At 34.8% G+C, this 24,512-nt stretch overlaps 9 protein-coding genes and 1 long non-coding RNA gene across 16 annotated transcripts; 5 read left to right on the forward strand and 5 right to left on the reverse strand.

Moving 5' to 3' along the window:
• Nucleotides 1–3,651: 3,651 nt before the first annotated feature.
• LOC105221428 (probable E3 ubiquitin-protein ligase makorin-1) lies at nt 3,652–6,697 on the reverse strand. 5 transcript variants are annotated; one of them, XM_011198414.3, is made up of 5 exons: nt 6,487–6,697; nt 4,497–5,706; nt 4,297–4,435; nt 4,094–4,231; nt 3,652–4,030 (listed from the first exon to the last, which is right to left on the reverse strand). In XM_011198414.3, the coding sequence occupies exons 2-5, from the start codon at nt 5,363–5,365 to the stop codon at nt 3,929–3,931; spliced, it is 1,248 nt and encodes a 415-aa protein (XP_011196716.1). In that variant the 5' UTR covers nt 5,366–5,706; nt 6,487–6,697; the 3' UTR covers nt 3,652–3,928. The 5 variants fall into 5 exon arrangements, with proteins under 5 accessions (XP_011196716.1, XP_054085355.1, XP_028900637.1 ...); XM_054229380.1 differs by lacking the exon at nt 6,487–6,697 and adding an exon at nt 6,295–6,315; XM_029044804.2 differs by lacking the exon at nt 6,487–6,697 and adding an exon at nt 5,930–6,002.
• Nucleotides 6,698–6,812: 115 nt separating this feature from the next.
• Nucleotides 6,813–8,509, forward strand: LOC105221421 (60S acidic ribosomal protein P0). The gene is made up of 3 exons (XM_011198402.3): nt 6,813–6,931; nt 7,051–7,150; nt 7,373–8,509. Exons 2-3 carry the CDS (start codon nt 7,097–7,099, stop codon nt 8,267–8,269), a joined length of 951 nt encoding a protein of 316 aa, XP_011196704.1. The 5' UTR covers nt 6,813–6,931; nt 7,051–7,096; the 3' UTR covers nt 8,270–8,509.
• Nucleotides 8,510–9,017: 508 nt separating this feature from the next.
• LOC105221413 (V-type proton ATPase subunit e 2) lies at nt 9,018–9,902 on the reverse strand. The gene is made up of 3 exons (XM_011198389.3): nt 9,636–9,902; nt 9,517–9,564; nt 9,018–9,454 (listed from the first exon to the last, which is right to left on the reverse strand). Exons 1-3 carry the CDS (start codon nt 9,728–9,730, stop codon nt 9,325–9,327), a joined length of 273 nt encoding a protein of 90 aa, XP_011196691.1. The 5' UTR covers nt 9,731–9,902; the 3' UTR covers nt 9,018–9,324.
• Nucleotides 9,903–10,115: 213 nt separating this feature from the next.
• Nucleotides 10,116–12,104, forward strand: Pros54 (26S proteasome non-ATPase regulatory subunit 4). Its single transcript, XM_011198378.3, has 7 exons — nt 10,116–10,273; nt 10,488–10,628; nt 10,695–10,809; nt 10,871–11,461; nt 11,525–11,609; nt 11,681–11,790; nt 11,852–12,104. The coding sequence occupies exons 1-7, from the start codon at nt 10,248–10,250 to the stop codon at nt 11,969–11,971; spliced, it is 1,188 nt and encodes a 395-aa protein (XP_011196680.1). The 5' UTR covers nt 10,116–10,247; the 3' UTR covers nt 11,972–12,104.
• A 245-nt stretch (nt 12,105–12,349) lies between these two features.
• On the reverse strand, nt 12,350–12,872 carry LOC105221398 (uncharacterized). Its single transcript, XM_011198364.3, has 2 exons — nt 12,660–12,872; nt 12,350–12,558 (listed from the first exon to the last, which is right to left on the reverse strand). Exons 1-2 carry the CDS (start codon nt 12,768–12,770, stop codon nt 12,463–12,465), a joined length of 207 nt encoding a protein of 68 aa, XP_011196666.1. The 5' UTR covers nt 12,771–12,872; the 3' UTR covers nt 12,350–12,462.
• A 140-nt stretch (nt 12,873–13,012) lies between these two features.
• On the forward strand, nt 13,013–15,823 carry LOC105221439 (ATP-dependent RNA helicase Ddx1). Its single transcript, XM_011198438.3, has 6 exons — nt 13,013–13,260; nt 13,316–14,393; nt 14,461–15,104; nt 15,169–15,284; nt 15,342–15,443; nt 15,506–15,823. Exons 1-6 carry the CDS (start codon nt 13,245–13,247, stop codon nt 15,731–15,733), a joined length of 2,184 nt encoding a protein of 727 aa, XP_011196740.1. The 5' UTR covers nt 13,013–13,244; the 3' UTR covers nt 15,734–15,823.
• LOC105221447 (GSK3-beta interaction protein) lies at nt 15,692–16,717 on the reverse strand. Its single transcript, XM_011198451.3, has one exon. It carries the CDS (start codon nt 16,475–16,477, stop codon nt 16,004–16,006), a length of 474 nt encoding a protein of 157 aa, XP_011196753.1. The 5' UTR covers nt 16,478–16,717; the 3' UTR covers nt 15,692–16,003.
• Nucleotides 16,606–18,117, forward strand: LOC105221449 (bifunctional peptidase and (3S)-lysyl hydroxylase Jmjd7). Of its 3 annotated transcripts, none has more exons than XM_011198473.3 (2): nt 16,606–16,736; nt 16,999–18,117. In XM_011198473.3, the coding sequence occupies exon 2, from the start codon at nt 17,078–17,080 to the stop codon at nt 18,038–18,040; it is 963 nt and encodes a 320-aa protein (XP_011196775.1). In that variant the 5' UTR covers nt 16,606–16,736; nt 16,999–17,077; the 3' UTR covers nt 18,041–18,117. The 3 variants fall into 3 exon arrangements, with proteins under 3 accessions (XP_011196775.1, XP_054085356.1, XP_011196767.1); XM_054229381.1 differs by lacking the exon at nt 16,606–16,736 and adding an exon at nt 16,809–16,825; XM_011198465.3 differs by lacking the exon at nt 16,606–16,736 and adding an exon at nt 16,830–16,933.
• A 557-nt stretch (nt 18,118–18,674) lies between these two features.
• On the reverse strand, nt 18,675–23,803 carry LOC105221466 (protein disulfide-isomerase). The gene is made up of 5 exons (XM_029039240.2): nt 23,786–23,803; nt 23,218–23,622; nt 20,265–20,572; nt 19,197–20,165; nt 18,675–19,102 (listed from the first exon to the last, which is right to left on the reverse strand). Exons 2-5 carry the CDS (start codon nt 23,372–23,374, stop codon nt 19,040–19,042), a joined length of 1,497 nt encoding a protein of 498 aa, XP_028895073.1. The 5' UTR covers nt 23,375–23,622; nt 23,786–23,803; the 3' UTR covers nt 18,675–19,039.
• Nucleotides 23,765–24,444, forward strand: LOC128921522 (uncharacterized). Its single transcript, XR_008470960.1, has 3 exons — nt 23,765–24,050; nt 24,110–24,189; nt 24,267–24,444. It is a non-coding gene; the product is annotated as an uncharacterized LOC128921522 (long non-coding RNA).
• Nucleotides 24,445–24,512: the final 68 nt, after the last annotated feature.

Consider the following 24,512-nt stretch of genomic DNA (forward strand, 5'->3'; position numbering starts at 1 on the left):
ACCAGGACATTATACAAAATTTAAAATTTTACTGTCAGTGAACAATTTTAAAAGTCTTTCTATATCGTATGGGGGCAAACAAAAAATATGATTTTATACTTATACATTTCCTTAACCGTGTAACAAAGGCATGGATATAGACGTCAAGAGCCAAACAATAGCAAACTGCAACAAACAAAATTACAAAATACATGTTTTAATGTATATTTTACAGCTTTTTGAAAAATGTATGTTTCAATGAACATTTCCATAACTCGAAGTCTCTTAAGTTTTTTTGTGAATTATGGTGATTCGAGTTAGAGAAGTTCCACTGTAATGGAATAAAGCCCATTGTATATTTTTAAAATCTATAATTAGGTATATGGGAGTTAGAGGTAGTTATGACCCGATTTTAACCACTTTTGGTCCAGAGACACACTATACGAATTCTTAATTACATTAAAATATCTGAGAGATTTATCGATATTTTCTGTAAAAATTTACCCCTAAGCACTGAGTTCTTCATGTTTGATATCCGGGGTCTTGAAAACTTATAGTCCGATTTTGACAATTTGTCCACAAGTGGTGCCACAGCTCAAGTACAGTATTTGTGTAAAGTTTTATTCCGCTATCTTCATCAGTTCCTGATATATAAATTATAAAGAGAACGAATCAGATTGTATTCAAAATTGAGTTGTATGGGAAGTAGGCGTGGAGGCAAACCGATTTCGGTGTTAAGAAAATATTTTGTACCGAATTTAATTGAAATCGGTCGAGCAGTTTCTGAGGTATGTTTTTTGACCCATAAGTGGGCGACGCCATGCCAATTTTCCATTAATTTTTAAAATGTCATTTCTTCCGTAAATTTTAGTGTTTCTGATGTTTTCCGTTAGAGAGTTAAAGCAATTTTAGTAATTTTCAACATCTAGTTTACGAGATATGTACAAACAACTTAGAATGGGGCTGGGAAACGCCCACTTTCCCAAACAAATTACATCCGAATAGGCCCCTCACTAATGCGATCCTTAGTACCAAATTTAACTTTCATAACTTTATTTATGACATAGTTATGGCACTTCATTGGTTTTCGGTTTTCGCCATTTTGTAGGCGTGGCAATTGTTCAACCCTGCCACGGTCCAGAGGAAGATGTGTACCAAATTTCTAACAAGATATCTTAACTTTTACTCAAGTTATCCGTTGCACGAACAAACGGGGGGCGGGCGGACATAGAGGCAACCGGATTTCAACTCGTCTCGTCATCCTGATCCCGTTGGCATTTATAGCAATATATCTCACACGTTTAGTTTTATGACTTACAAACAACCGTTATGTGAACAAAACTATAATACTCTCTCGCAACAAAGTTGCTAAAAACTTACCGATCCAAACTTTTGCAGCCACTAGATTAGAGATGGTTACTTGTTCACAACTTTGGTCAGTGTAAAGTGCCACTAATTTTGTTCATTTTTCTTTCTTTCAATTTTTGCTTGGGGGCGCAATTAGTTGTTTAAATCTATTCCGGTTCTAGCCCCCGAGAAACAGTTTGCAGTGGCGAAGTCCCAGCCAGTAGCGGTTCCTACACTTACCTCATGCTTTTTCATATTTCAAATAAATTCAAGATATTTTTATGCAGTTGCAGTTGGTTTCTAATTACCTACAAAGTTACATTTTTATTAAGTGTTCTTCTGCTTGAATTTAGACTTTTATTTTAGACTTTGTTGTATTTGTTTTGTTTTATTTTGATAGTTTATGTTCGGTAATTCTAGTTATCTATGAGTACTTTGTGTACGAGGAGTAGAGTTTATCGTAATTACAGTTCTTTTCTTTTAATGATTACTTAGATTTTGTTGCAGCTCCTCATTAACGGTATGCTTGCTTAAATTTTGTTTTGGAGGTATTTTCAATTTAATATATAATAATAAATTTTTAAATATATTTATGTATATGTTTTTTTGCAGTTGTGTAATTAATAATTCATGTTTGCTTTTTAGTATATAATATATATATGTATATGTATGTGTTTGTGTATAGTTGGTAGTAGGTATGCATATATTTATAATTGAAGAATTAGTTACATTAAATACAAAATTATTATTTTTATTTTTCAAATTTTTTTTTTGCTCCTTTATTTTTTTTAGTAAAATGTTAAAGCAAGCTCGCGCTTACATACGTACATACACAGATACTATAGATGTCACTTTAATATATATATTTTTATGCGCATTTTTAACTCATAGTAATTAATTTGTTAACGCTATAACTATCATATGAGGACTTTTAGTTTTGTTGCTTTGTTTTTTTTTTCTTTTTCTTTTTTTGTTTTATAAAAATAATGTTAATACTAACGCTTCTATGTAACAAACGCTAGGATAACGGGTTTGATTTTATTCCTTGCAATCAAATTGTTTTCATATATATATATAATAGTTTAATACATTTAACAGACAACAGGTGAAATGAGAAAATATGGTAAATAGATTAAGAACAATTTAACTTTTAATCTTTATATAAATCAACGAAAAATATTGATAATTAAAAAATAAAAAATAGAAATTTGAACGTTCTTTTTTTTTTGGCATGTATGAAAATTTAAATTCAAAAATACGAATTGAATAAAGTCCTACACTTTTACACTGCACCGTAATATTTAAGCAAATAACAACTTAAGCATATACTGAATTCTAGTTTTTCAAATACTTCAACATAAATACGAAAGAACAAAAGTCATAAAGGCGATCGTGGCGTGTGGATCGTTCATAGGACAAGCTACATATTTAACGGCGTGATATAAGTAGTTTCAAATTAATGCATAAAGACTTTTAGTTGGAAATTTTAAATACTACTACTCGCATATATTTTTTTTTTTTGTTTTAAACAGCCGCTAACAAGCTAGGCTTTTTCCAACTTTACAACTATTATATAAAAAATAGATGTATGTATCACTAATAATATTTGAAAATTAAAGTAACACTAGTCATATATCATCCGGTGCACGTTCGTTGGCGCGCGATGGTGGGGGACATTTAAGGCAGGCGCACGCCCAAACGCGCTCATGGCGCTATAATAAGTGTATTATTAATATTTTTTTATTTTAATTGAAACTGACACCATATGGTGTACAGTGTGGCAATTACGAGTATAAATCACAATCAAATTCAAATGTATATATGTATGTGGATTTGTGTTTGTTCATTTGAAATTTTTACGCCACTTTTTGATATGGCTTTTTCGTAAAAAGAGTTGCTTGCTGCTACCAGTATGTTATGTGTTTGCTTGTATTGCGTAGTTAATTTTGATATATATATATATATTAAATATTTAACACATTTAATTTGTTATTTTCACCATATGATAAAGGACCAAAGTAATTTATACATATTCGCACATATATCTAAATTTAATTATTTCGCAATTGCATATTTTTTACTGTATTTCTTTTTTAGTTTTTCGCCCAGCAGTTTTTCACAAGTTTTTTTTTCTCGAAAACTTTTTTTGTTTATTTTATATATTATGCACTTTATTTTGTTTTTGTTTTTACTACTCGAAAAAATTTCGTTGCATTGTGTTCCTATATATGTAATCGCGTATTGTTTTTATATACTTGTACAAGCTAGATACGAGTAATTTTGCCTGATTATTCCATTTTTGTATTTTTTTTTTTTTACTTTACGTTTTATTTTTTTTTTTGTTGTTGGATCTGTACTGTTTAATTCCGTCTTTTTCATATTTGCATTTTAATCATATCATTTTGAGTATCCAATATTGGCATACTTAACGACGGTTCCGCATCGGCTTATAGAATATTATAGTTTTATTCCGTTTTTTTTTTTCAATTTCTAACTTGTATATAGGTTCTCTTTTTTCTTTTCGCAAAATAATATTGGTAGCACATTGGATAAAATACACCATAGCTTTTATAACTTTGTGTTATTGAATAGCTGCATGGGTTTACTCCTCCGAAAAATCGCTGTCATCACTATCATCGCTGGTGCCAGACAGAAAGTCAAGCCAATGGTAATCGCGTTGTTCGACAAACTCCCATAAATAAATCTAAAATTAATTTATTGCACAGGTATTAAATGCATATAATTCAAAATATTTTCATATACATACATCAAGCAAATCGATGAAATCATTTGAGCCACGATGTAGTTTGCGTGCACGTTTTGGGCAACCCACATCGACTAAATCACCATTGGGTAGAGCATGTTTATAGAAACATTTGTTGCCAAATGGACACTTGCCACTCCCCTGCAAGATAGTTTTTTAAGAAATTAATAAATAAAGTTTAATTAATAAGAGTACGAGAATATTACCTTTTTAAAGTATTTGCAGTCTTTCACACCAAGCGCTAATCGATAGTCATTGAGCAGCTTATCCTTTTCTTCTTTAGTTTCCACCCAAAAGGCACTGGGGCAAACAAAATCAGAAGATACACGACACTCTGGACACGAGCTGCAACAATATTTTTTTGTTTGTGTATTTGTATAATATTACCGTATAAATTTCAAATTACCGTGTAATTTTATGTTCAAACTGTTTTGCCTGTCGCCACTTCCGTATACATTCCAAGCAGAAAATGTGATTACAATTAGGCAAAATTCCAAAACGTTTCTCTCTGCCCGCTTTTTCCATTATTGTGTCGAAGCAAATGCCACAAGTTTTATCCTTGGAGCGTGCAATAGCAAATGACAACTCCATGGCTTGTTCATGTTGCTGTAAGCAATCTTGATTATGTTTGCGGCGTTGGTTTTGATCGCTTGGATGTAGACAAAACTGATCGCACATTTTACAAAGTTCCATGTGTATGCCGTAAGCACAATACGCACCATACGGACAGGGTCCCTCAAATGGGCACTCCATTTCAAGCATGGCTTCGGCATCAGCGCCTTCAACAATGTTCGTACGTTGCGCGACATTACCACCACCAACCACATCTGCCCAAGATTTTTGAATATCATTGTTCATTGGACACATGGCCGTTGCGCCTTCATTAGTGGAATTGTCAGGTGTAGGTTCTTCAGGAGCGTAAGTTGACCTATGATTTTTCGGTACAAAAACTGGTGCATTTATCCAATTTTGTCGACTAGTGCTGGGTCGGGCATTTAGAGATTCTGTAGTGATTTTATTGTTGTTTTTTGTAGAGGTGGTAGGATTTAATGGTTCAGTTTCATTACTGTTACAATTGTTATTGCCTTCGCCGCCAGTAAGTGCATGAGAAAATCGACATAAATTTCCATAATGACATATACCACGTTGAAAATAACGACAAATAGGTGGATTCGATGTCATAATTGCTGGTGCTCTTGACAGAGATGCATTTTCGTCCACGATATTGGACAACATATTAGAGAAATCAGACACAAAGGCAGCTAATGAACTCATATTTATTTCACACACTAATTTTCAAATAAATCCGCACGGTTGAATGAACTACTTTGGTGGTAGAAGCACGAGCACACGCCTTCACTTGTGCCTCGACGTGGTTTCACTTAAGAGTTGAATGGATGTTGCTGAATTAAATAGTTGTTTCCGCACACGTTAGAGGGAAATGAACTCTCTATAAGTTTTCTGGTTCTCTTAGAAATATTTTCCTTTGTGTTTTTTATAACTGATGCTGAACGTCCCGCCAAACGTCCTTTATCTCTTTCTTTGTCCTTTGACGTCTATGAAATAGACAGGCACGAAAAGGTTTTGCCTTTGCTTTCAAGTTACTCTCTGTCTACCTGCAAAACAAAACAGGCATAATAAATATTATTAGTCTAACGGGTCAGCATTCCTTTATTGATGACTTTAAATATTTTGCTATTTTAACATTTTATTTTTTATCAAATTGGAAGCAAATAAGAATAATAATACAACGGAAATCTTCTTAAACAGGTTGAAAAAGAACACGAAACTTGCGAAATATCACAACACTAAAAAGCTATAAAATAAAAAAAAAATTACGTTAGTAAATGTAACACAATTTGCAAAAACGTTTCCCTCCGTAAATTACAACAGCTGTCATTCTTTCAGTCCTGCCAAAGCGCTAATAAATATATTATATGGCAATGCAAATAGCACAGAGCATACACATTTGGCCGTGAAAATCTTATCCTAACCATAAACAAAACAAATAATAAATGCGAATTAAATCGCAAACAATCAATTGGATTTCATAAGTTTAATGCAAAGCGAAGTCACTTTTTTATTATGCTTTACTTAAAAGTCAATTTTCGCACACTCATAGCCCGCACAAACGAACGAAAAAAAAGTTGAAAAGTCCCATTTCACAGGGACAATTTTATAGCAGATGAATTCAAAGTACAAACACTTTAATAGTCTTAAATATGGAACTTCATGGTCATATCCAGAAAGTCATCAGCATAAAACACACATTCTACACATAGGTACACGTCCGATGCACAATGCACAAGCGATAATTACAACTATTTCAAATGTATTGCTGATATGTTAAGTGCACAGATTTGTAACAAATTATACTATTGTTCTCTGTAAATCACCTCTTTGAACCAATATCCAATCTTATCGAAAAGTTTTTAAAAAATTCACACAATTTGCGTCTTTTCTACAAACGCTGAGCAAATCTTTTTGTTTCCACTGACGACTACCACAGACATATGCGCAAGGCTGCCAGACCTACTAATAATTGACAGTTATTATTTGTTGGGCTGACAATGTAATTAAAAAAACAACTTAATTTAATTGTTTAAATTGTGCAAGAAATAAAACACCGCAATGACTTTCACCGTTTGACTTTCTTTAATTTATATAAATAAATAGCGGTATATTTGTATATCAATCACCCTTCGACTGCAGATGTCGCCCTTGTCATTTCTAATACAACTCTGTTTGGATTGCGCAATGCGATGCCAACTACTGCAATTTTTCGTTGCGCTCGGCCATTTTGGTCCAAGTCACCGTCGTTTGCATACGTTTTGTGCTTTGGTAGGTCTTTAAATCCATAAAATTCAAAAGCATCTTATTTTATGACAAAGAACTTAATTTACAAATATTCATTTGGAATTCTAAATTATCGAACTAAATGTATTTGTTATACTTTGCAGTTCTTAAATTCTTTTCACGAGTCCCTAATAACACACTTGCTTCAAGATGGTTAGGGAGAACAAGGCCGCCTGGAAAGCTCAATACTTCCTTAAAGTTGTCGTAAGTATTCTAGGAGTGAATAATAAAGTTATTAAATTAATTCGGTGATGATAATATTCTACGTCTGAATGTGTATCGTCCGGATGTCTTGCTTGAAAAAGCTGAACCCAGACATCCTGATACACGTTAGGTTTGACAAAATTACGTCTGATTCATTGTATTAAAAATATAAAACTTTTGTGTTATGGCTTCAACAACTAAAATTTATATTTCAATTTGCAGGAACTCTTCGACGAATATCCTAAGTGCTTCATCGTCGGCGCTGACAATGTCGGCTCAAAGCAAATGCAAAACATCCGTACAAGCTTGCGTGGATTGGGTGTTGTGCTCATGGGTAAGAATACTATGATGCGCAAAGCCATCCGTGGTCATTTGGAGAACAACGCTCAATTGGAGAAATTGTTACCACACATCAAGGGCAATGTTGGTTTCGTATTCACCAAGGGCGATTTGGCTGAAGTTCGTGACAAATTGCTGGAATCGAAAGTGCGCGCTCCTGCTCGTGCCGGTGCTATTGCTCCTTTGCATGTCATCATCCCAGCACAGAACACTGGTTTGGGTCCCGAGAAAACTTCTTTCTTCCAGGCTCTGTCTATTCCAACCAAGATTTCAAAGGGTACAATTGAAATCATCAACGATGTGCCCATTTTGAAGCCTGGAGATAAAGTTGGTGCTTCAGAAGCTACTTTGCTTAACATGTTGAACATTTCGCCCTTCTCATACGGTTTGGCTATCACCCAAGTATACGACTCGGGCTCCATTTTCTCACCTGAGATCTTGGACATCAAACCCGAAGATTTGCGTGCCAAATTCCAAGCTGGCGTTGCCAACTTGGCCGCCGTATCTCTACAAATTGGATACCCAACAATTGCTTCGGCACCACACAGTGTTGCCAATGGTTTCAAGAATCTCTTGGCCATTGCTGCTGCCACAGAAGTGGACTTCAAGGAAGCCGCTACCATCAAGGAGTTCATCAAGGACCCCAGCAAGTTTGTTGCTGCTGCTGCTGCCTCTGCGCCAGCTGCTGGAGCCGCTGTTGCCGAGAAGAAGGAAGAAGCCAAAAAGGAGGAGTCGGAGTCGGAAGAAGACGACGATATGGGTTTCGGTCTCTTCGACTAAACAGTTCAACACTAACGTTGATATTACGCTTTTCTTTGGTGTACGCATATTTGGATTTTACAAAACATTTTGGAAATGTTGGGAGTATACTGGGATTTTTTAACGCACGAATTTGTTTCAGTAAATTATTGTCGTGGTCTGACACACCCAATGGCAAGTTGCTGACTCAAAACGTGTGTTATCTGATTCTGTAAGGGATTCTGAATATGTATAACCGAATAAAGTTGTAGAAAAAATAAATGTATATGACTAATTATTTGTGATTCATTACGGGATTGTGGGCAAGTTGATCAGTTTAGATGTTAGCAGATGTATCTTGTAGGGAAATGGACATCAAATCTTTATAGATAAAATTCTGTACGTGTATATGCCACTGAACTCCTTAACGGCTGGACCGATTTGATTGAAGTTTTTTGCGTGTCTTCCCAGTGGATTCGAGAAAGGTTTTTAGTCACCATTCGTTCCAATTTAAATAGTGAATTTTATTTATTTTTTGTTTTTTTTTTTTTTATATTCGCCAAAAATAGACTTATAGGCGCCATAAATACTATATAGAAACCGCCTAAAAGTATATAAAATTGTTTTTGGTTTGGAAATATTTTATAATTGGATGTCTTTACTGTCGGTGTACCAAATCTTCAATGCAATTATTTTATTGTGTGTTTCATTTCGTACTTTGTTTAAAATCCCAATAGCTTGCAGGACAATGTGTATTGGATCCGCTAGTATTAAAATATAACAAAACTACTTAATTTTTAAATTTATATTTCGGCAAAAGTGATTGTATATATTTGTATAAGGACACTTTGTATTACAATTATTGTTACTGACAGAATATTGCATATCGCAATCTTAACATGTTTATTTAAGATAATTTGCTCGGCAGCCAAAACGGGAACCCAGATATGTCCTTCGTGCTTGAATAGTAGCACACTCATAATACGATAGGCACATTAAAGATATTTGTAAACAAACAAAACAATTAAATAACATATTAACGGAAGGTCCTATGCAAAAATTGCGGACCACAAGAATGATGACGAATGACGCATACACTAATAATATGTAATATCAATTGTATCTTTGATAGGGTTTCCCCATTCTCGAGCAACAATCAAGATCTCGTTCCTGGTTAGTTTAGGGCCAATAAGTGGATTCATCTGTGTCATATAACAGCACAGCCAGCTAAAATCAAAATAATACATTTAGAATCTTATAAGAATTTGTTTTCCAATATAGCTACTTACAATAGCCAACAGGTGGAAGCTACCAACATTAAGCAGCATTGAGTGACACTAAGAAGAAATAAGAATTTGTATGTTTTGAATTATGGTATCATTGCAATTATTATAAAATCAAGACTCACCCTTTGTTAGGTCCACGAGCTAAGAATGGACAGATTATTCCAATGAAGCCCCAAATACAGGTGATGATGATAGGTGCAACCCATGGGGAAACCATTTTCCACAATTTTAAAACGTAATACTGTTAATTTGAAAGTAATTTACGCCAAATGACGTGCCGAAATACAATTCCAAAAAATGGTGCACTACGTAGTGGAAAATATCTAAAAGATAAACGAAGTTAGCAAATGACTTTTCAGCGATACAAACGTCACATGACCAGCCATGGGACTTCAGACAGACAGCTGTTCAATTCAGCAAGTTGCTTAATAAAGTTTGCATGGTTGCAATTTTGAAGGGCAGATATTTGAATTTATTTTATTTATTTGAGTGGATAATTGTTTAGGCAAATTAAATTACACATATGATCATCAAAGTGTGCATTAAAAAAGTGATGTGATGAGTTTTGTTTAATTTTTTGTGTGATTTGTTATGCTAGCAGTCATGTATATTTTTTAAGTGTTGCTCGCCTTTTCCACTGAAAATGCATTAATTGAACATACGCCATAATAAATGTCAGCTGGATGAGTTTCAATTACAGTTCAGTGGTATAGTGACAAGCAAAATTATTAAAAATGGTTTTGGAAAGTACTATGATATGGTGAGTGATTTTAAAGAATTTATTAATAAATTCGATATATTTTTTACATTTTCACACAAAACGAGAATGCCTACTTACATGGGTATTGAATTTATTTGTTAAAATTTTACCTTTAACCCTCGCAATGCAAATTTTCGTCTTCGGCTTTATGTGTCTATGTATTACAAAGCGTTTTTATACAAATAAAACATTGTTTTTCTTTTTTATCTTAAAGTTTCGACAATAGTGATTACCAGCGAAATGGTGATTACTTTCCTACACGCTTGAACGTTCAAAAGGACGGCATTAACTTGGTTTGCCTCACTAAAGTACGCTCAAATCCGGAGAATAATGTTGGACTGATGACTATATCCAAGTAAGTGTAAATGTTTAACATTAATAAACAATTCTAAATCATTAACATAACTCTTTCAATTTGTAGCACTGTTGAGGTTCTCGCTACACTTACCAGCGATGTAGGACGTATTTTTTCCAAAATGCATTTAATACAACCAAAAGGAGAAATAAATTTGCTCACTGGAATACGTATTGCACATGTAAGTATTTTGCTGGTACTTCCGTATATGAATTGTTAAAATAAATAATTTTACTTCACAGTTGGTACTCAAGCATCGTCAGGGCAAAAATCACAAGATGCGCATTGTTGTTTTTGTTGGTTCACCAATAAATAATGAGGAAGGCGAATTAGTAAAGCAAGCTAAACGTTTAAAAAAAGAAAAAGTAAACGTCGATATTGTCAGTTTTGGAGACCATGGTAACAACAATGAGATCTTGACCGCTTTCGTCAACGCACTGAATGGCAAAGATGGTACTGGCTCCCATCTAGTGAGTGTACCTCGCGGTTCTGGATTATCCGATGCTTTGTTATCATCGCCAATAATACAAGGAGAAGATGGTATGGGAGGTGCAGGTTTGAGCGGTGCCGGTTTTGAATTCGGTGTTGATCCCAATGAAGACCCGGAATTAGCGCTTGCTTTGCGTGTATCTATGGAAGAACAGCGTCAACGTCAAGAGGAAGAACAACGTCGTGCTCTTTCCGAATCAAATACCGCAGGTAATACGGAAGTGAATGCTGGCAGTGCCAACACAGGAACCGAAAAAACTAGCACAAATGTTAGTGCTACTCTTGAAGAGCCAAATTCAGAAGAAGCAATGTTGCAACGTGCTTTGGCATTATCCACAGAAACGGTAATTTTAACATTATTATTTGTTAATTATTATTATTGACAATATCTTCTTTTTTTTTAACAGCCAGAAGATAATTTGCCTGATTTTGCCAATATGACAGAAGAAGAGCAGATAGCTTTCGCTATGCAAATGTCAATGCAGGATGCTGGTTCGTATTAAGCGGCAATATATACAAATTTAAATTTAAAAAATTACATTAATCTACATTAATTTCTTTAGCTGATGAGTCCGTAACTCAACAGGCTAAACGCCCTAAAACCGAGGAAAATCAACCAATGGACGTTGATGAGGATTACTCAGAAGTAATTGGTGATCCAGCATTTCTACAGGTGCGCATAACACACAATAATAATTTTATGTGGTTTATCTTAATACAAACAATCTTTTTAGAGTGTATTGGAGAATTTACCTGGCGTAGACCCACAATCCGAAGCTGTACGCGATGCTGTAGGTTCACTCAGCAAAGAAAAAGAAAAGGACAAGAAAAGTGATGATGATCAACCTCAGTAAATCATATTTGCGGCGGTTTAAACTAATCCCGCTTCAGTAATTAAACTATATTGAATCGTAATATGAATTATTTTATAATAAACTTGCATTAAAATAAAATGGCTAAAACCACACGTATTTACATCTATAAAAATGTGGGTTTAACTCTAGGATAATATAATGGAAGTTTTTATGTGGGTTTGACTAAAAGTTACCGATCTGGGTTTATATGTTTCCTAACGCAAGCATATTATTAACGCAAAACAATGTTGCAAAATTCTGTTATACGGACATCGCGGTAGAGCTCTCACTTCCTACAACAACAACAACAATATTTACTTCAATGTTCTCCCTCTGATTGGAATAAATTCTTGCTCATATTTCATTTAAATAAAGGGGTTATTTAAATTGTACGGTCGGTAGTATATTTAACTGTTTTTACTTTACAACTTCACAAAAACTATAAACATTATTATGTACTGAAAGCAATTCTTCCAACTCGGCAGATGAATTTACTTGCCGCCTTTATAGTCCTTCAAATGAAGCAACACCCAGGCTGGTACAACAAGCATCGATACGCACATTCCTCCGCCCAAAATTATTTTTTCCTGTAATACATAAATAAGATAATACATACATATATATCATATATTTTTTCGTTAAAGTAGGAAGTTTACGTAACCTGCTTATATAGCAGGAATGTACTTACGGCTGAAGACACCTTGTTAACTGGTGGTCCAGCAACGACAGATTGGCAACGACGTTGCAAACCATTGCGGATGGCTGGAACCAAAAGACGTGCGGCACTGTTTTGGAACATTTTTCTTAATAATATTCACTAAAAATTTGGTGACTGATTTACTTCTGGCCGAAATAGGAATCACTTCTCTGCCACACTATGGTCGATTATTTTTTGACAATCGTGTTTTCAGCTATTCAGCAAAGTATTAGGGACATCTACCGTGATTATTTCAGAGTGTATCGCTGTAGAAATCACTCAAATTGCGCGTAAATAAAATTATTAATTATTGTGAATAAAAAATTGCAATAAATAACGATTTATTTGTAGTATTTGTCCAACTAATAAAATCCATCCATCTTCCAAGCTCCGAGATGACTTAAAACTCTTAAAAAATATTATCCCACTAAAGTTGAACGCGACTTTAGGTTTACATATCGTCAATCATTGAACACACCCTATCGATAATTCTCTATTTGCACCAGATTGTATATTTTGTGATCTACTAAGCCGGTTATTGTAAAAAACAGAATATATTGAATATATTTTACAAATATGACTGCATTTGAAGGTAAGCATATTGAAAACATTGCTTCAAACATTTTAAATTAATTTTAATTGCACAGAATTTGGTGTTTTACCAGAAATCGCCAAGGCGATAGAAGACATGGAGTGGACTCTACCAACAGATGTACAAGCTGAAGCAATACCACTCATTCTTGGAGGTGGTGATGTGCTGATGGCTGCCGAAACTGGTTCCGGCAAAACTGGCGCATTTTGCTTACCCATTTTGCAAATTGTCTGGGAAACATTGCGGGACCTTGAAGAAGGAAAAGTTAGCAAGTCTGCGGGAGCGGGTGGGAGTATTGCACCATGGACGATGTCGTTCTTTGATCGTGGTTCAGCACTCGCAGTAACACCAGATGGTTTGCGTTGTCAATCGCGCGAGTTCAAAGAATGGCACGGATGTCGCGCAACGACTGGTGTACGTGGCAAAGGACAATTTTATTTTGAAGCGATCGTCACAGACGAAGGCCTATGTCGTGTGGGTTGGTCTACGCAACAGGCGAATTTGGATCTTGGTACTTGTCGTAATGGCTATGGATTTGGTGGTACGGGAAAAAAGTCCAACAATCGTCAATTCGATGATTACGGCGAAGCCTTTGGCAAAAATGATGTAATTGGTTGTTACCTTGACCTACAACAAATGGAAGTATCTTTTGCCAAAAATGGCAAACCTTTAGGATTAGCATTTCGTATACCAGAAAATCAACGCAATGAAACATTTTACCCAGCTGTTGTTTTAAAAAATGCTGAAATGCAATTCAATTTTGGAAAGACCGAATTTAAGTATCCACCTAAAGCAGGATTTATTGCTGTATCTAATGCTGGTGCAGGCCACTTCCAACCAAATCCGCTTGCCAGCCCTGCAACCAATGCTGCAGCTAGCAAACCAGCGCCAAACGCACCACAGGCAATCATTATTGAGCCCAGTCGTGAATTAGCCGAACAGACGTACAATCAAATTGAGAAGTTTAGAGTGCATTTAAGCAATCCAAATGTGCGTTCGCTTCTGCTAATAGGTGGAGTTAAATTGGAGCAGCAGAAAAGTGCGCTACAGCAAGGTGTCCATATTGTGGTGGGTACACCTGGTCGTCTCGAGGAGATGATAAGCAGTGGTTTTGTACAGTTAACGCATTGCAGGTGTGTACCTTTTGAGCTAATTTATATTCTAAATTAATTAATCATAAATTCTTGAAATTTATGCCAGATTTTTTGTATTGGACGAAGCTGATGCTCTACTCAAACAGGGTTATACCGATTTGATTGATCGTTTACATAAGCAAATTCCGAAAATAACATCCGATGGTCGTCGCTTACAAATGGTTGTCTGCTCAGCTACGTTACATGCATTCGAAGTGAAAAAAATGGCCGATCGCTTAATGCACTTCCCCACTTGGGTAGATCTTAAGGGTGAAGATGCAGTGCCGGAGACAGTACATCATGTTGTTTGCATGGTTGATCCACAAAAGGATACAACCTGGCACAATCTTAGACAACACATACGTACCGATGGTGTACACAGTCGCGATAATGTCAGTCCTCAGAATCAAACACCAGAAACATTCTCGGAGGCAATTAAACTGCTTAAGGGCGAATATTGTATAGCTGCCATTGAGCAACATAAGATGGATAGAGCCATTATATTTTGCCGCACAAAATTAGACTGTGACAATTTGGAAAACTACTTTAAATCACGTGGAGGTCAACGTTATTCATGTGTTTGTCTGCATGGCGATCGAAGACCACAAGAACGCAAACAAAATTTGGAAATGTTTAAGTGTGAACAAGTGAAATTTCTGATTTGCACCGATGTGGCAGCGAGAGGCTTGGACATAACGGGCTTGCCTTTCAGTACGTATATTGGTTACATATATACAATCTATAGTTCTGAGTTTTATTCTAAATAATGTTACAGTGATTAATGTGACTTTGCCCGACGAAAAGTCAAATTATGTGCATCGTATTGGTCGTGTTGGACGTGCCGAACGTATGGGTTTGGCCATTAGTTTAGTATCTTCGGTGCCAGAAAAGGTAATATATAAAAGTAATATTTTAGAATTGTATCTAACTCAAGTTTATTATTTGTAGGTCTGGTACCACGGAGAATGGTGTGCATCAAGGGGCCGAAATTGTCAAAATACAAATCTGACTGATGTGCGCGGTTGCTGTATTTGGTATAATGAAATGAATGTAAGTAAACGTGGCAGTAAACTAATAAGAAATCGTGATTAAATTTCTATTTTTTTCAATAGTTATTAGCCGATATTGAGGATCATCTCAATGTAACGATTCAACAAGTTGATAAATCTTTAGCAGTACCCGTAAATGATTTCGATGGCAAAGTTGTGTATGGTCAAAAGAATATAAACACCGGTACTGGTTATAAGGATCATGTGCAACAATTGGTGCCAGTTGTGCGAAAATTAACTGATCTTGAATTACAGTCACAATCTTTATTCTTGAAGCGTTTAAAAGTTTAAATATATATGTATATTAATTATGTATGTGTATATGGAACATCATTTTATCAACATATTTTATTGAAAGAAGCGCTTACGATTACTAAACAAGCAATGCGTACGTTATTACTATAGTCAAACATACCTTCATGGAATTTATAAATGCAATGCTAAATTAAAAAAAGCTTAAGAACTAATTTGTATTTTTTTTTAGCTTTCGGTTTTTTGTTAAATGATCACTTTTGGCTTTTGTTCAATGCATTAGGTGCAAAAAACAATTTACGACAGCTCCTATGACGTCTTTGTGTTGTCAGCAGTATCTTCGTCTTCCACACCCTCCTCATCTTCTTCATTGAATTGTGTACGCATTTGTTGTACGGACAAAAGTTGTTTGCAAAGCTGATTACCAAATGATTCGACATAGCTTGGACTGATTTTGTCTAATAGCGCATATGGTGTCTCATAAACTACGTCCTCCTCTTCGTTGATTTCTTCCTTTCCATCGTCAATGGAATTAAATGCATTACCAACCACACGAAAACCAATGCTCGATACTTGTACGCAGTAGTCCTGTCCCTCAATGGTGCGCACATTCAGGTACACTTTACTTTCATTACTAGGTAATTGACGGGATATCTCTATTAACGCAACATGTGGGTTAACGTCTTTTATAATTGCAGCTGCTTCCTCCTCCCAGTTGATAACTTCATCGTCATTATCATAATCCAGTATTGTAGGACAGTTAGCATCAGGATTAATACTCATATTTATATTTAGTTAAGTACACAAAATTATGAGGAGTTTGTACTCGTTTTCATGTAAAACACGCGTTAATTATTAAGGAATATTTTGATAATTGTTGCTGACGTCTATTATTCTAAATTTTATTTTGTATTTTTTGTGTTTCTTTGAATTTTAATTAAAGTTAATGGAAATTGTTAAAAATTTTGTATGTACTTATAAATTAAACTAAAATTTTCTGCTTTATATGACGTAGACAAACAGCTGATACAGCAGATTAAAGGTGGTGAATATGTACGCGGTGACATTTCCAATGTTACCAGATTTAATGGAATTATTGAATAGGACTAAATAAAAGTTTTTGAAAATATGGTAACTCATTCTAAGATTGTTCTCAAATATGAATAAGTAAAGGCATTACATTTTTTTGTTTTGATCACAAAAAACATAAATATCACTAATATTTCTAAATAACAAGGGGTTCGAACACAGCATTTATTCTTGCGTAAATGAAATATTTTTTTAAATTCGTGAATATGTTCCAGACTCCATGGTTATCTGTCCTGACTTCCGCCGAATGTATAGTAGATTGCACAGTGGCACGTGCATCCTCTACAACTAAACATGGAAAATATTACAGCAGCATTAAATGAACTCCTAAACGAAGCCAAGGAGCTATGTATCGGCACCGATATAGTAGAACTAGATCAAATACCAGAACCGCTTGAGTTTGCACGAAATTTCTACGCTAAAAACCAACCAGTGGTGATAAGGAATGCCGTGAAACATTGGCCGGCGGTACAAAAGTGGAACTCGGCATATCTTGAGCAAGTGCTTGGTAGTAAATTATTAGACGTAACGACAACACCTAATGGTTACGCAGACGGTTTGGCGGTACAAGGAGGAATTGAGTATTTTGTACTGCCGCTAGAAGAAAAAATGTGCATGCGCGATTTCTTGCAAAAACTAGACGACCCTACTGGACCCATACATTATATTCAAAAACAAAATTCAAATTTTACAACTGATTTTCCGGAATTGGCAGATGATATCAATGTTAAAGATTTAGACTTTGCGCAACAATGTTTGAATGGTCCACCATTAGTGAATTTTTGGATGGGTGACAAGAGTGCTGTTACATCGATGCATAAAGATCCATTTGACAATTTATATTGCGTCATATCCGGGTACAAAGACTTCATTCTTTTACCACCGCATCAAGTGATAAATATTCCGCGACAACTTTATCCCGTCGGAAAGTATCAACGGAATGAATCGGGTCAGTTTTATATCGAACCTGTACTTAATATACAAGAAGACAGTAATGAAAGCGAACCACTACGCACAGAGTGGATAAGTGTTGATCCCTTATATCCAGATTTCAACAAATTTCCGAAATTTGCCAATTGCAAACCTTTGCGGGTACGTGTGAATGCCGGTGATATTTTGTTTTTACCCAACTTCTGGTTTCACCATGTACAACAGAGTCACAAATGCATAGCAGTGAATTTTTGGTACGATATGGAGTTCGATAGCCGTTATTGCTTCTTCAGAATGCTGGAAAAACTCTTGGAAGCACAAAAATAGATTTTAATTTTCGATTTACTTATTTTTAGTTTTCAAAAATAGTTACCAATTGTAGCAATCAAAAATATATCAATAAATATATTGATTGAAACATTGTTGTTGTATTGATCGAAAGTTGTTTATGGTATGACTATAAGCTAAACCACTTTATCTACTTTGGTTACTACTACACTTCACATAACTATTTTTTCCGTCTGTCAAACGCCCACACTTGCCGGAAAAAAATCTTCGAAATAAAATGTTACTTTAGCACCACATTTAGCAGTTAAAGAGGTTTTCTATTCTATTATCGTTTTATTTAATTTTAAAGTTTCTTTGATACACTTAAATATGAGAAGTCCTTTTAAAACTATAATAGAGCCTGTTCCTAAATTACATTAAATGTATGCTTCAATATTGGCACGTCCAAGTGGAAGGCAAGCCCGGAAGCGCCAGTTGGTTTTGAAAAACATACTTGTGTGAAATGACATTTCTTTAACGCCCACATGTTCCAACAAATAAATCTCACATTTTTTGAGTTATTATACCATACGACATACTTCAATATTTGCGGAAACACTCCACTTTTGAGTCAAAAATACTAACTTCATTTAAAAAATAACCACAATTACAAAAATAATGGAAAATGTAATAATTTCGTTTTTTCATTTTGTTTTCTTTTTTTTAAGTTACTTAAAACGTAATACAAAAAAATATTTATTGTAATTATTAAAAAAATAAAGATCTGCTGATGTTGTCCTTCCTCTTTTCGTTTCTCTGGTTGCCTTTTATTGGAAGGAACATATTTAACGCAATTTTGTAAACCTGTGAAAAACTACAATGGTACAGCAGATAAGAAGAAAATGCACTTGCACAAAAGTAAGAATGTTCCGTTGCATTTTTTGTTTTTGTAAAATATCTATAACATGATTCGTATTAAAGGTGGTAATGTAAATGTTTTCTTGTTGCTGCTGGATTGCTGCTGTTCAGTTTATTTTTAAGTTGGTGTTAGTTAAATATTTACAATTCATCCTTTTGGTGTTCATCGGGTTTCTCCACCACCTCTTCTTCGGATTCACCGCTCTGCAACGTTACAAAAATTTTTAAATATTAGTGCTTGAACTTAATTACCACTTGCTAATGAAAATAGCAATTAAACTTTAGAAACGACATTTACCTGTGAAACATCACCGCCAGCTTCCAGGAATTTCACGAATTCATCCAAAGTTCTGTCCAAATTGTAGTCGATGACTTTGTTATCACCCTTACGATAAAGTTTGATGGTGGGGAATGATGAGATTTTGGTGTGCTCCAACTCGTTGGCAGTAGCATCGATCTTAGCAACAACAATGCTTTCATTGTCCTTGAATTTCTCACCCAATTGATCGTAGATGGGAGCCAATTGTTTGCAGTGACCACACCATGGGGCATAGAATTCAACAAGCACATCTTTGCTCTTATCCAAAGCGACATCATCGAAGTTGCTAGCGACCAGCACTTTAACGGGGTTCTTGTCCCAATCCTCAGGCACATCCTGTGACAGTAAATGTTGCTTCAATTTGCCGTCAATGAACTTTTGCAAGAAATCTTTGATGGTGCTGGCAGACAGATCATTGCTTTCGGGCTTGTATTTAGCCATATCTTCTTCCAAGCGGATCAAACGGATGGTTGGTACCTCCTCCTTGGTCATACCGAAGAATTCAAAGATACGTTGATGCTCTTCTTCATCGGAAGAAATAGTGACGAACAAAATGTCTTCACGATAGTCCTTGGCAATATCCTTCAATGGATCAACATGCTTCTCAATATGGCCAGCTTCCTTTGAGACGAAGAAAAGCAGATGAGATTTGATTGTACCACCGAAAATCTTTGAGGCTGATTCATGGTTGAATTCTACAATCAAGGGCAAAGATTGCACTTGTACGAATTTCTTAATGTTTTCAACATTGTGTTCGCCTTCAAATACGGCTTTCTTTTCATCGAATGGCTTGAAGAGTACAACAGCACCGTCCTTAGCTTCATAATGGGAAATAACTTCATCGTCACCGACAAGACCAAAAACGAAAGTGTCAAGAGCATTGGCAACTGAAACGAAAGCCTTAGCTTCATCGGATTCTTGGTTCTTGAAGAAGCCAACAACTGCGATCTAAATAGAAGAACGACAAAAATGTACACATAGTATTTGTATTTGTAATATTTATAATAAAAAAATAAATATGTATATATGCGCTATCAACCAACTTACCTCATTATCCTTCAAGAATTTCTCAGCTTCTTCGACAGACTTCAACTCCTTGGCTGGTGGACCAGTCTTCTTGTTGACCCATGAAATGATATCAGCTGATTGACGACCACCGCTGTATTCGACGGGGACACCGCTGCGGAAGAACTTCAGTGTAGGGTAACCACGCACTTGGAATTTCTCGGCTAAACTGCTTTCGACAGTAGCATCGACCTTACCCAATTTAATGGGGGATTCCTTTTCGGCCAAAGCCTGTGCGGCTTTAGCGTACTCTGGTGCGAGTGCTTTGCAGTGTCCGCACCATGGAGCGTCTAATCGAAAAAAGTTTATAATTATTATTACATATAATAACAATTAATTTTGTATTCATTAACATTTCATGTTTTTAATGCTATTCAAAATGTATGACGTCTTTTTAATTATAGTTAGATTAGTGCATAATTATTTACGGGAAATTAACATTTTCCGAATCATTTGCATATTCCATTTAGCATAAATTATACGGCAATTAGAAATTTGAAGGATAAGCAATCATTATAATTTTTGAAATACATAACCTTATTACTAAATTTAGCACATATTTTCCCTACAAGTGTTTGCACTTAAAACAACGTATAATAAAGTTAGAATAAATTAAGTCGTCAATCATTTAATTAATTCAAAGCACCTAGAAGAAAGCACAATCTATGCAAATGGGAAATAACGTCAACAAAATTATTACAGATGAATAGGTACGTATTCTCAGTATTTATAGGAAATTACAAAAATATTAATTGCTAAAAAGGTAGTTACTATGTTTGAAAAAGTAATTTTCACCTATTTGCAAACTGAATAGCAATATTTTTTTTTTTTTTTTGAGCTGCAACTGTAACTTGGCTTTAACGTGTAACCGCTTTTATAGGTCAATGAACTTGAAGGTATTATGCGTGTGCTGAGCTTTTGTTAATGCTACAAAAAAGTCAACAACAAACAGTTGCTTAGACATATACCGGTCAAAGAAAAACAAGTGTGCATAAATAATTGAAAAACAAAAACAATTTTAAAAGCTTTCAGTTTAGCGGTAAAATGTTGAAGTAAGCAAAAAGATGGTGAAATCATTCAAGCTTTATTAGCGATTTTAAAGTTCAAACAAAAAAAGAAAAGTAATGCAAAAAGCCGGCTTTTGCGCTTGATATTAAAAAAGAGTCAGGCGCCGATATATAAAAGAGAATTAGTTAACCTATTTTCACGATTTGATAGGAAGACGAAAATATTACTGTTATTTTAACAGAAAATATGTTGAAACATGTAACTTCAATACTTCACATTTATGAACAGCCTTTAAGTTAAATTCTGGGGATAGAGGCTCGAATTGTACATTGTCTATATATAATTCATATCTGCATTTTGCAAACATTTTCTCACAGTGCATATTTGCTTTGTTTGTTACTATCGTCGTGCAGGTTTGAGATCAGGTGTCAAAAATTTCACCTTTGTATACGATTACCGATAACAACAGAAGTAAAATCTTTGCTTAACATAAAAATTCTGCATTCTTATAAAATGCTCTTTCTTCTTTTCTCCTTTTAACAACTTTCATTAAATGTGATAGTCACTTGCCACGTTGGCCTTTAATAAATGCTTATAGCAAGGCAGCGCAGCGAGAATCAATTTGTCGTCTTATGAATTATATACATACATACACACGTATGTATTAAAAATTGAGATGATATTGTGATAATGACATATAGGAAAACATACAATATTAAAAACGCTACCAGATAAGCAAAAGCTGAAATAAGATTATTTCTATAATAAAAAAAATTAATAAATTTTCTGGAAATTTTAATAATTTACAAATGAAATGAACATATGGTTCAACATACTATGCCATTAACAACAATACACGTCAGCTTCAGGGTGTTTGCCTTTCTTGGCTACGGACAACCTGTTTACGTGAACTGAGATTATTCGTGGAAGAATGTGTTGCATTTCATACGCATCATGTCTTTTAGAGTAAATAATATAATTACTTTATCAAATATAACCGAAGTGTCAAGCTCCTATTGGTTGTTAGTAATCCAAGATGTACTTTGAAGACAGACCAACAGTTGCACTCTGGTTGGATTATATATATAAATACATACTATGTATGTAAAAAGCCAAGTCTATAGATACGGGGTTATAGTTGCGCACAATTTTAGGTATTAAGTGACTATTTAGTATGAGCTAATATCTTTTAACAATCCCATAGCTCGGAACTGATGAAATATTACTTTTTAAATAATAAAAAAATAGTTAATCATAATAGGATGGGAATCATAGAATTATTTCAAATGGAAATTAAAATTTCTGACAATTTATCTAAATTTGTTTCAATACCGCTTATCTTCCAGTAATGGAAAAATAAGAAATAACAACAAGGCGGTTATTGAATTGACACGTCACTAGAATTTTTCATTGCGTTTAGCATTATACTTTTCCCCCACCACATATGGCATTGCTGTCGGAGAGCAAGCAACATGCCAACGGATACAAAATCTGCGGTAAGCCGGTAGAAAGCGTGAAAGAGAAGACGCGACGAAGATTTATATATGCTTCGTCAACACTGCAAACACACAGAACTGTAGAGATATGGAAGGAAGATAAAGAATACAAATTTGGATGCATAAAGCATTAAAGAATAAAGCAAAATAGAAAAGGGATCCATGAAGTATTAAACTGTTCCCGTCATAAAATGGCCAATGGGAAAAAGTAGACACGCACACATTCCCATTCCTTCCCATAAATCTTGTTGCACTTCCTGATATATATACATGCAGTTAGCGACATGGCGGTACAGCGTTAAATATGTTTCTATCTTAATTTATAACCTGATTACAACTCATCTACATTTATAATCAAGTTGCTTAAAACTAACCTTTAATAAATTGAAATTGTGAAACATAATGAAATATGAAATTGAATTAATACTTACAGAATTCCACCAACACAAATTCATTGTCTTTAATGACTTCATCGAAATTATCGTTAGTCAGCACAAGTACACCATCTTCTACTTTAACTTCTTCAGCGGCGTAGGCGCCCGATGCAATAACTGCTACCAGTAGCAGCGAACAAATTACGAACTTCATGTTTTATTATCTGTTTATGATATCTCTGCTCTAATTGGCTGACTGAAGATATTTCACGTTCCCGTCGAATAAAACCAACTCCCTAAGAAACTAAACAACTTCTCTCGACAGTTAAATGTAAAATGAAATGAACGACAAAATTTTCACTAAAAGCAAATGTTGATGACGATTATGCCGATGGGAAGAAAAAATGGAGACTTCGACTTGCAGTGTTCCCGATATGCGTAACTGTAGAGTTGCCAATAACACTAAAATTAAGTAGTAGTTGCGCTTTATATACTGAGCATATTGCTGTATTTATAAAAGTAAATTTCAATTTTAAATACAAACTGGTTTTATTTTTTTACATAAATTGTTATGAATAGGTCGTTTCCTTCAAATAAAACCAATCGAATTGTAAATCTCACTTACTTAAATAATGTTGATTACCACCCTGCGTATTGTGGATTTGTACACGTCTCTTCTTTTGGTTGGCCAGTTTTATAGTGTTGGAAAATGTTTTACACAATATTGTTGTAAGCAAGCGCTGAAATTGTTAATTGTTGTTTAAAAATTCTACAATGAGGATATAGCAACGCGGAAGCGGATGTTGTTTGCAAATATACATTTAAAAAACCCAATAAATTCGCGTGGAAGAAACATTTCAAAATATAATAGCTTATACCCACCTGCATATGTAAGTACATATTGTCTTTATTGTTTTTGCAATTGATTCTACATTTTCTTTCACAAAAGTCGATAACCTATTATTGTATCCGGTCGTTGAACTAAATGCGGAGTGAAATTGCTTCTTGTTTGCACAGCTTTGCTTAAATGTACGTATTCATTATGCAACATTTATTATAATACATTTAAACAGATGTGTGAAACGTTTAAATGCAAAAAATTGCAGACAATATGGATGCATGAGACGGTGCTAGCTGAACGACATGAACAAACATTTATAACTTATTTTGAATCGCGTATCGTCGTCATATCCTTAAGGTGGCTATCATAAATATGCCCATACATATACCAAATACCGAATCACCATAATTCACGAGATAGAGAGACTTCCCATTTAGGGAAGGTAATTCGTATGACAGGTGGCGCACTATCGTCGATTCGGCTATAACCGGCTAAACGGTTGCAACGCCAA

The sequence above is a fragment of the Zeugodacus cucurbitae genome, chromosome 4 (genome assembly GCF_028554725.1).
Source record: "Zeugodacus cucurbitae isolate PBARC_wt_2022May chromosome 4, idZeuCucr1.2, whole genome shotgun sequence".
Taxonomy (NCBI): Eukaryota; Metazoa; Arthropoda; class Insecta; order Diptera; family Tephritidae; genus Zeugodacus; species Zeugodacus cucurbitae.

Coding starts and splice junctions, on each gene's coding strand:
- LOC105221447 (XM_011198451.3), bottom strand. CDS start 16,477: ATGAGTATTAATCCTGATGCTAACTGTCCTACAATACTGGATTATGAT.
- LOC105221449 (XM_011198473.3), top strand. CDS start 17,078: ATGGAAAATATTACAGCAGCATTAAATGAACTCCTAAACGAAGCCAAG.
- LOC105221466 (XM_029039240.2), bottom strand. CDS start 23,374: ATGAAGTTCGTAATTTGTTCGCTGCTACTGGTAGCAGTTATTGCATCG. Junction 20,573..23,217: donor ATTTGTGTTGGTGGAATTCT/GTAAGTATTAAT, acceptor TTTTTCGATTAG/ACGCTCCATGGTGCGGACAC. Junction 19,103..19,196: donor CTGGCGGTGATGTTTCACAG/GTAAATGTCGTT, acceptor GTAACGTTGCAG/AGCGGTGAATCCGAAGAAGA.
- LOC105221428 (XM_011198414.3), bottom strand. CDS start 5,365: ATGAGTTCATTAGCTGCCTTTGTGTCTGATTTCTCTAATATGTTGTCC. Junction 4,436..4,496: donor TTTGAACATAAAATTACACG/GTAATTTGAAAT, acceptor ATATTGTTGCAG/CTCGTGTCCAGAGTGTCGTG. Junction 4,031..4,093: donor ATTTCATCGATTTGCTTGAT/GTATGTATATGA, acceptor AATTAATTTTAG/ATTTATTTATGGGAGTTTGT.
- LOC105221413 (XM_011198389.3), bottom strand. CDS start 9,730: ATGGTTTCCCCATGGGTTGCACCTATCATCATCACCTGTATTTGGGGC. Junction 9,565..9,635: donor GCTCGTGGACCTAACAAAGG/GTGAGTCTTGAT, acceptor ATTTCTTCTTAG/TGTCACTCAATGCTGCTTAA. Junction 9,455..9,516: donor GCTTCCACCTGTTGGCTATT/GTAAGTAGCTAT, acceptor TTTTGATTTTAG/CTGGCTGTGCTGTTATATGA.
- LOC105221439 (XM_011198438.3), top strand. Junction 15,105..15,168: donor CATAACGGGCTTGCCTTTCA/GTACGTATATTG, acceptor ATAATGTTACAG/TGATTAATGTGACTTTGCCC. Junction 15,285..15,341: donor TATCTTCGGTGCCAGAAAAG/GTAATATATAAA, acceptor TATTATTTGTAG/GTCTGGTACCACGGAGAATG.
- LOC105221421 (XM_011198402.3), top strand. CDS start 7,097: ATGGTTAGGGAGAACAAGGCCGCCTGGAAAGCTCAATACTTCCTTAAA. Junction 7,151..7,372: donor AATACTTCCTTAAAGTTGTC/GTAAGTATTCTA, acceptor TTCAATTTGCAG/GAACTCTTCGACGAATATCC.
- Pros54 (XM_011198378.3), top strand. CDS start 10,248: ATGGTTTTGGAAAGTACTATGATATG. Junction 10,274..10,487: donor TTGGAAAGTACTATGATATG/GTGAGTGATTTT, acceptor TTTATCTTAAAG/TTTCGACAATAGTGATTACC. Junction 11,791..11,851: donor GTGATCCAGCATTTCTACAG/GTGCGCATAACA, acceptor CAATCTTTTTAG/AGTGTATTGGAGAATTTACC.
- LOC105221398 (XM_011198364.3), bottom strand. CDS start 12,770: ATGTTCCAAAACAGTGCCGCACGTCTTTTGGTTCCAGCCATCCGCAAT. Junction 12,559..12,659: donor TTAACAAGGTGTCTTCAGCC/GTAAGTACATTC, acceptor TATGTATTACAG/GAAAAAATAATTTTGGGCGG.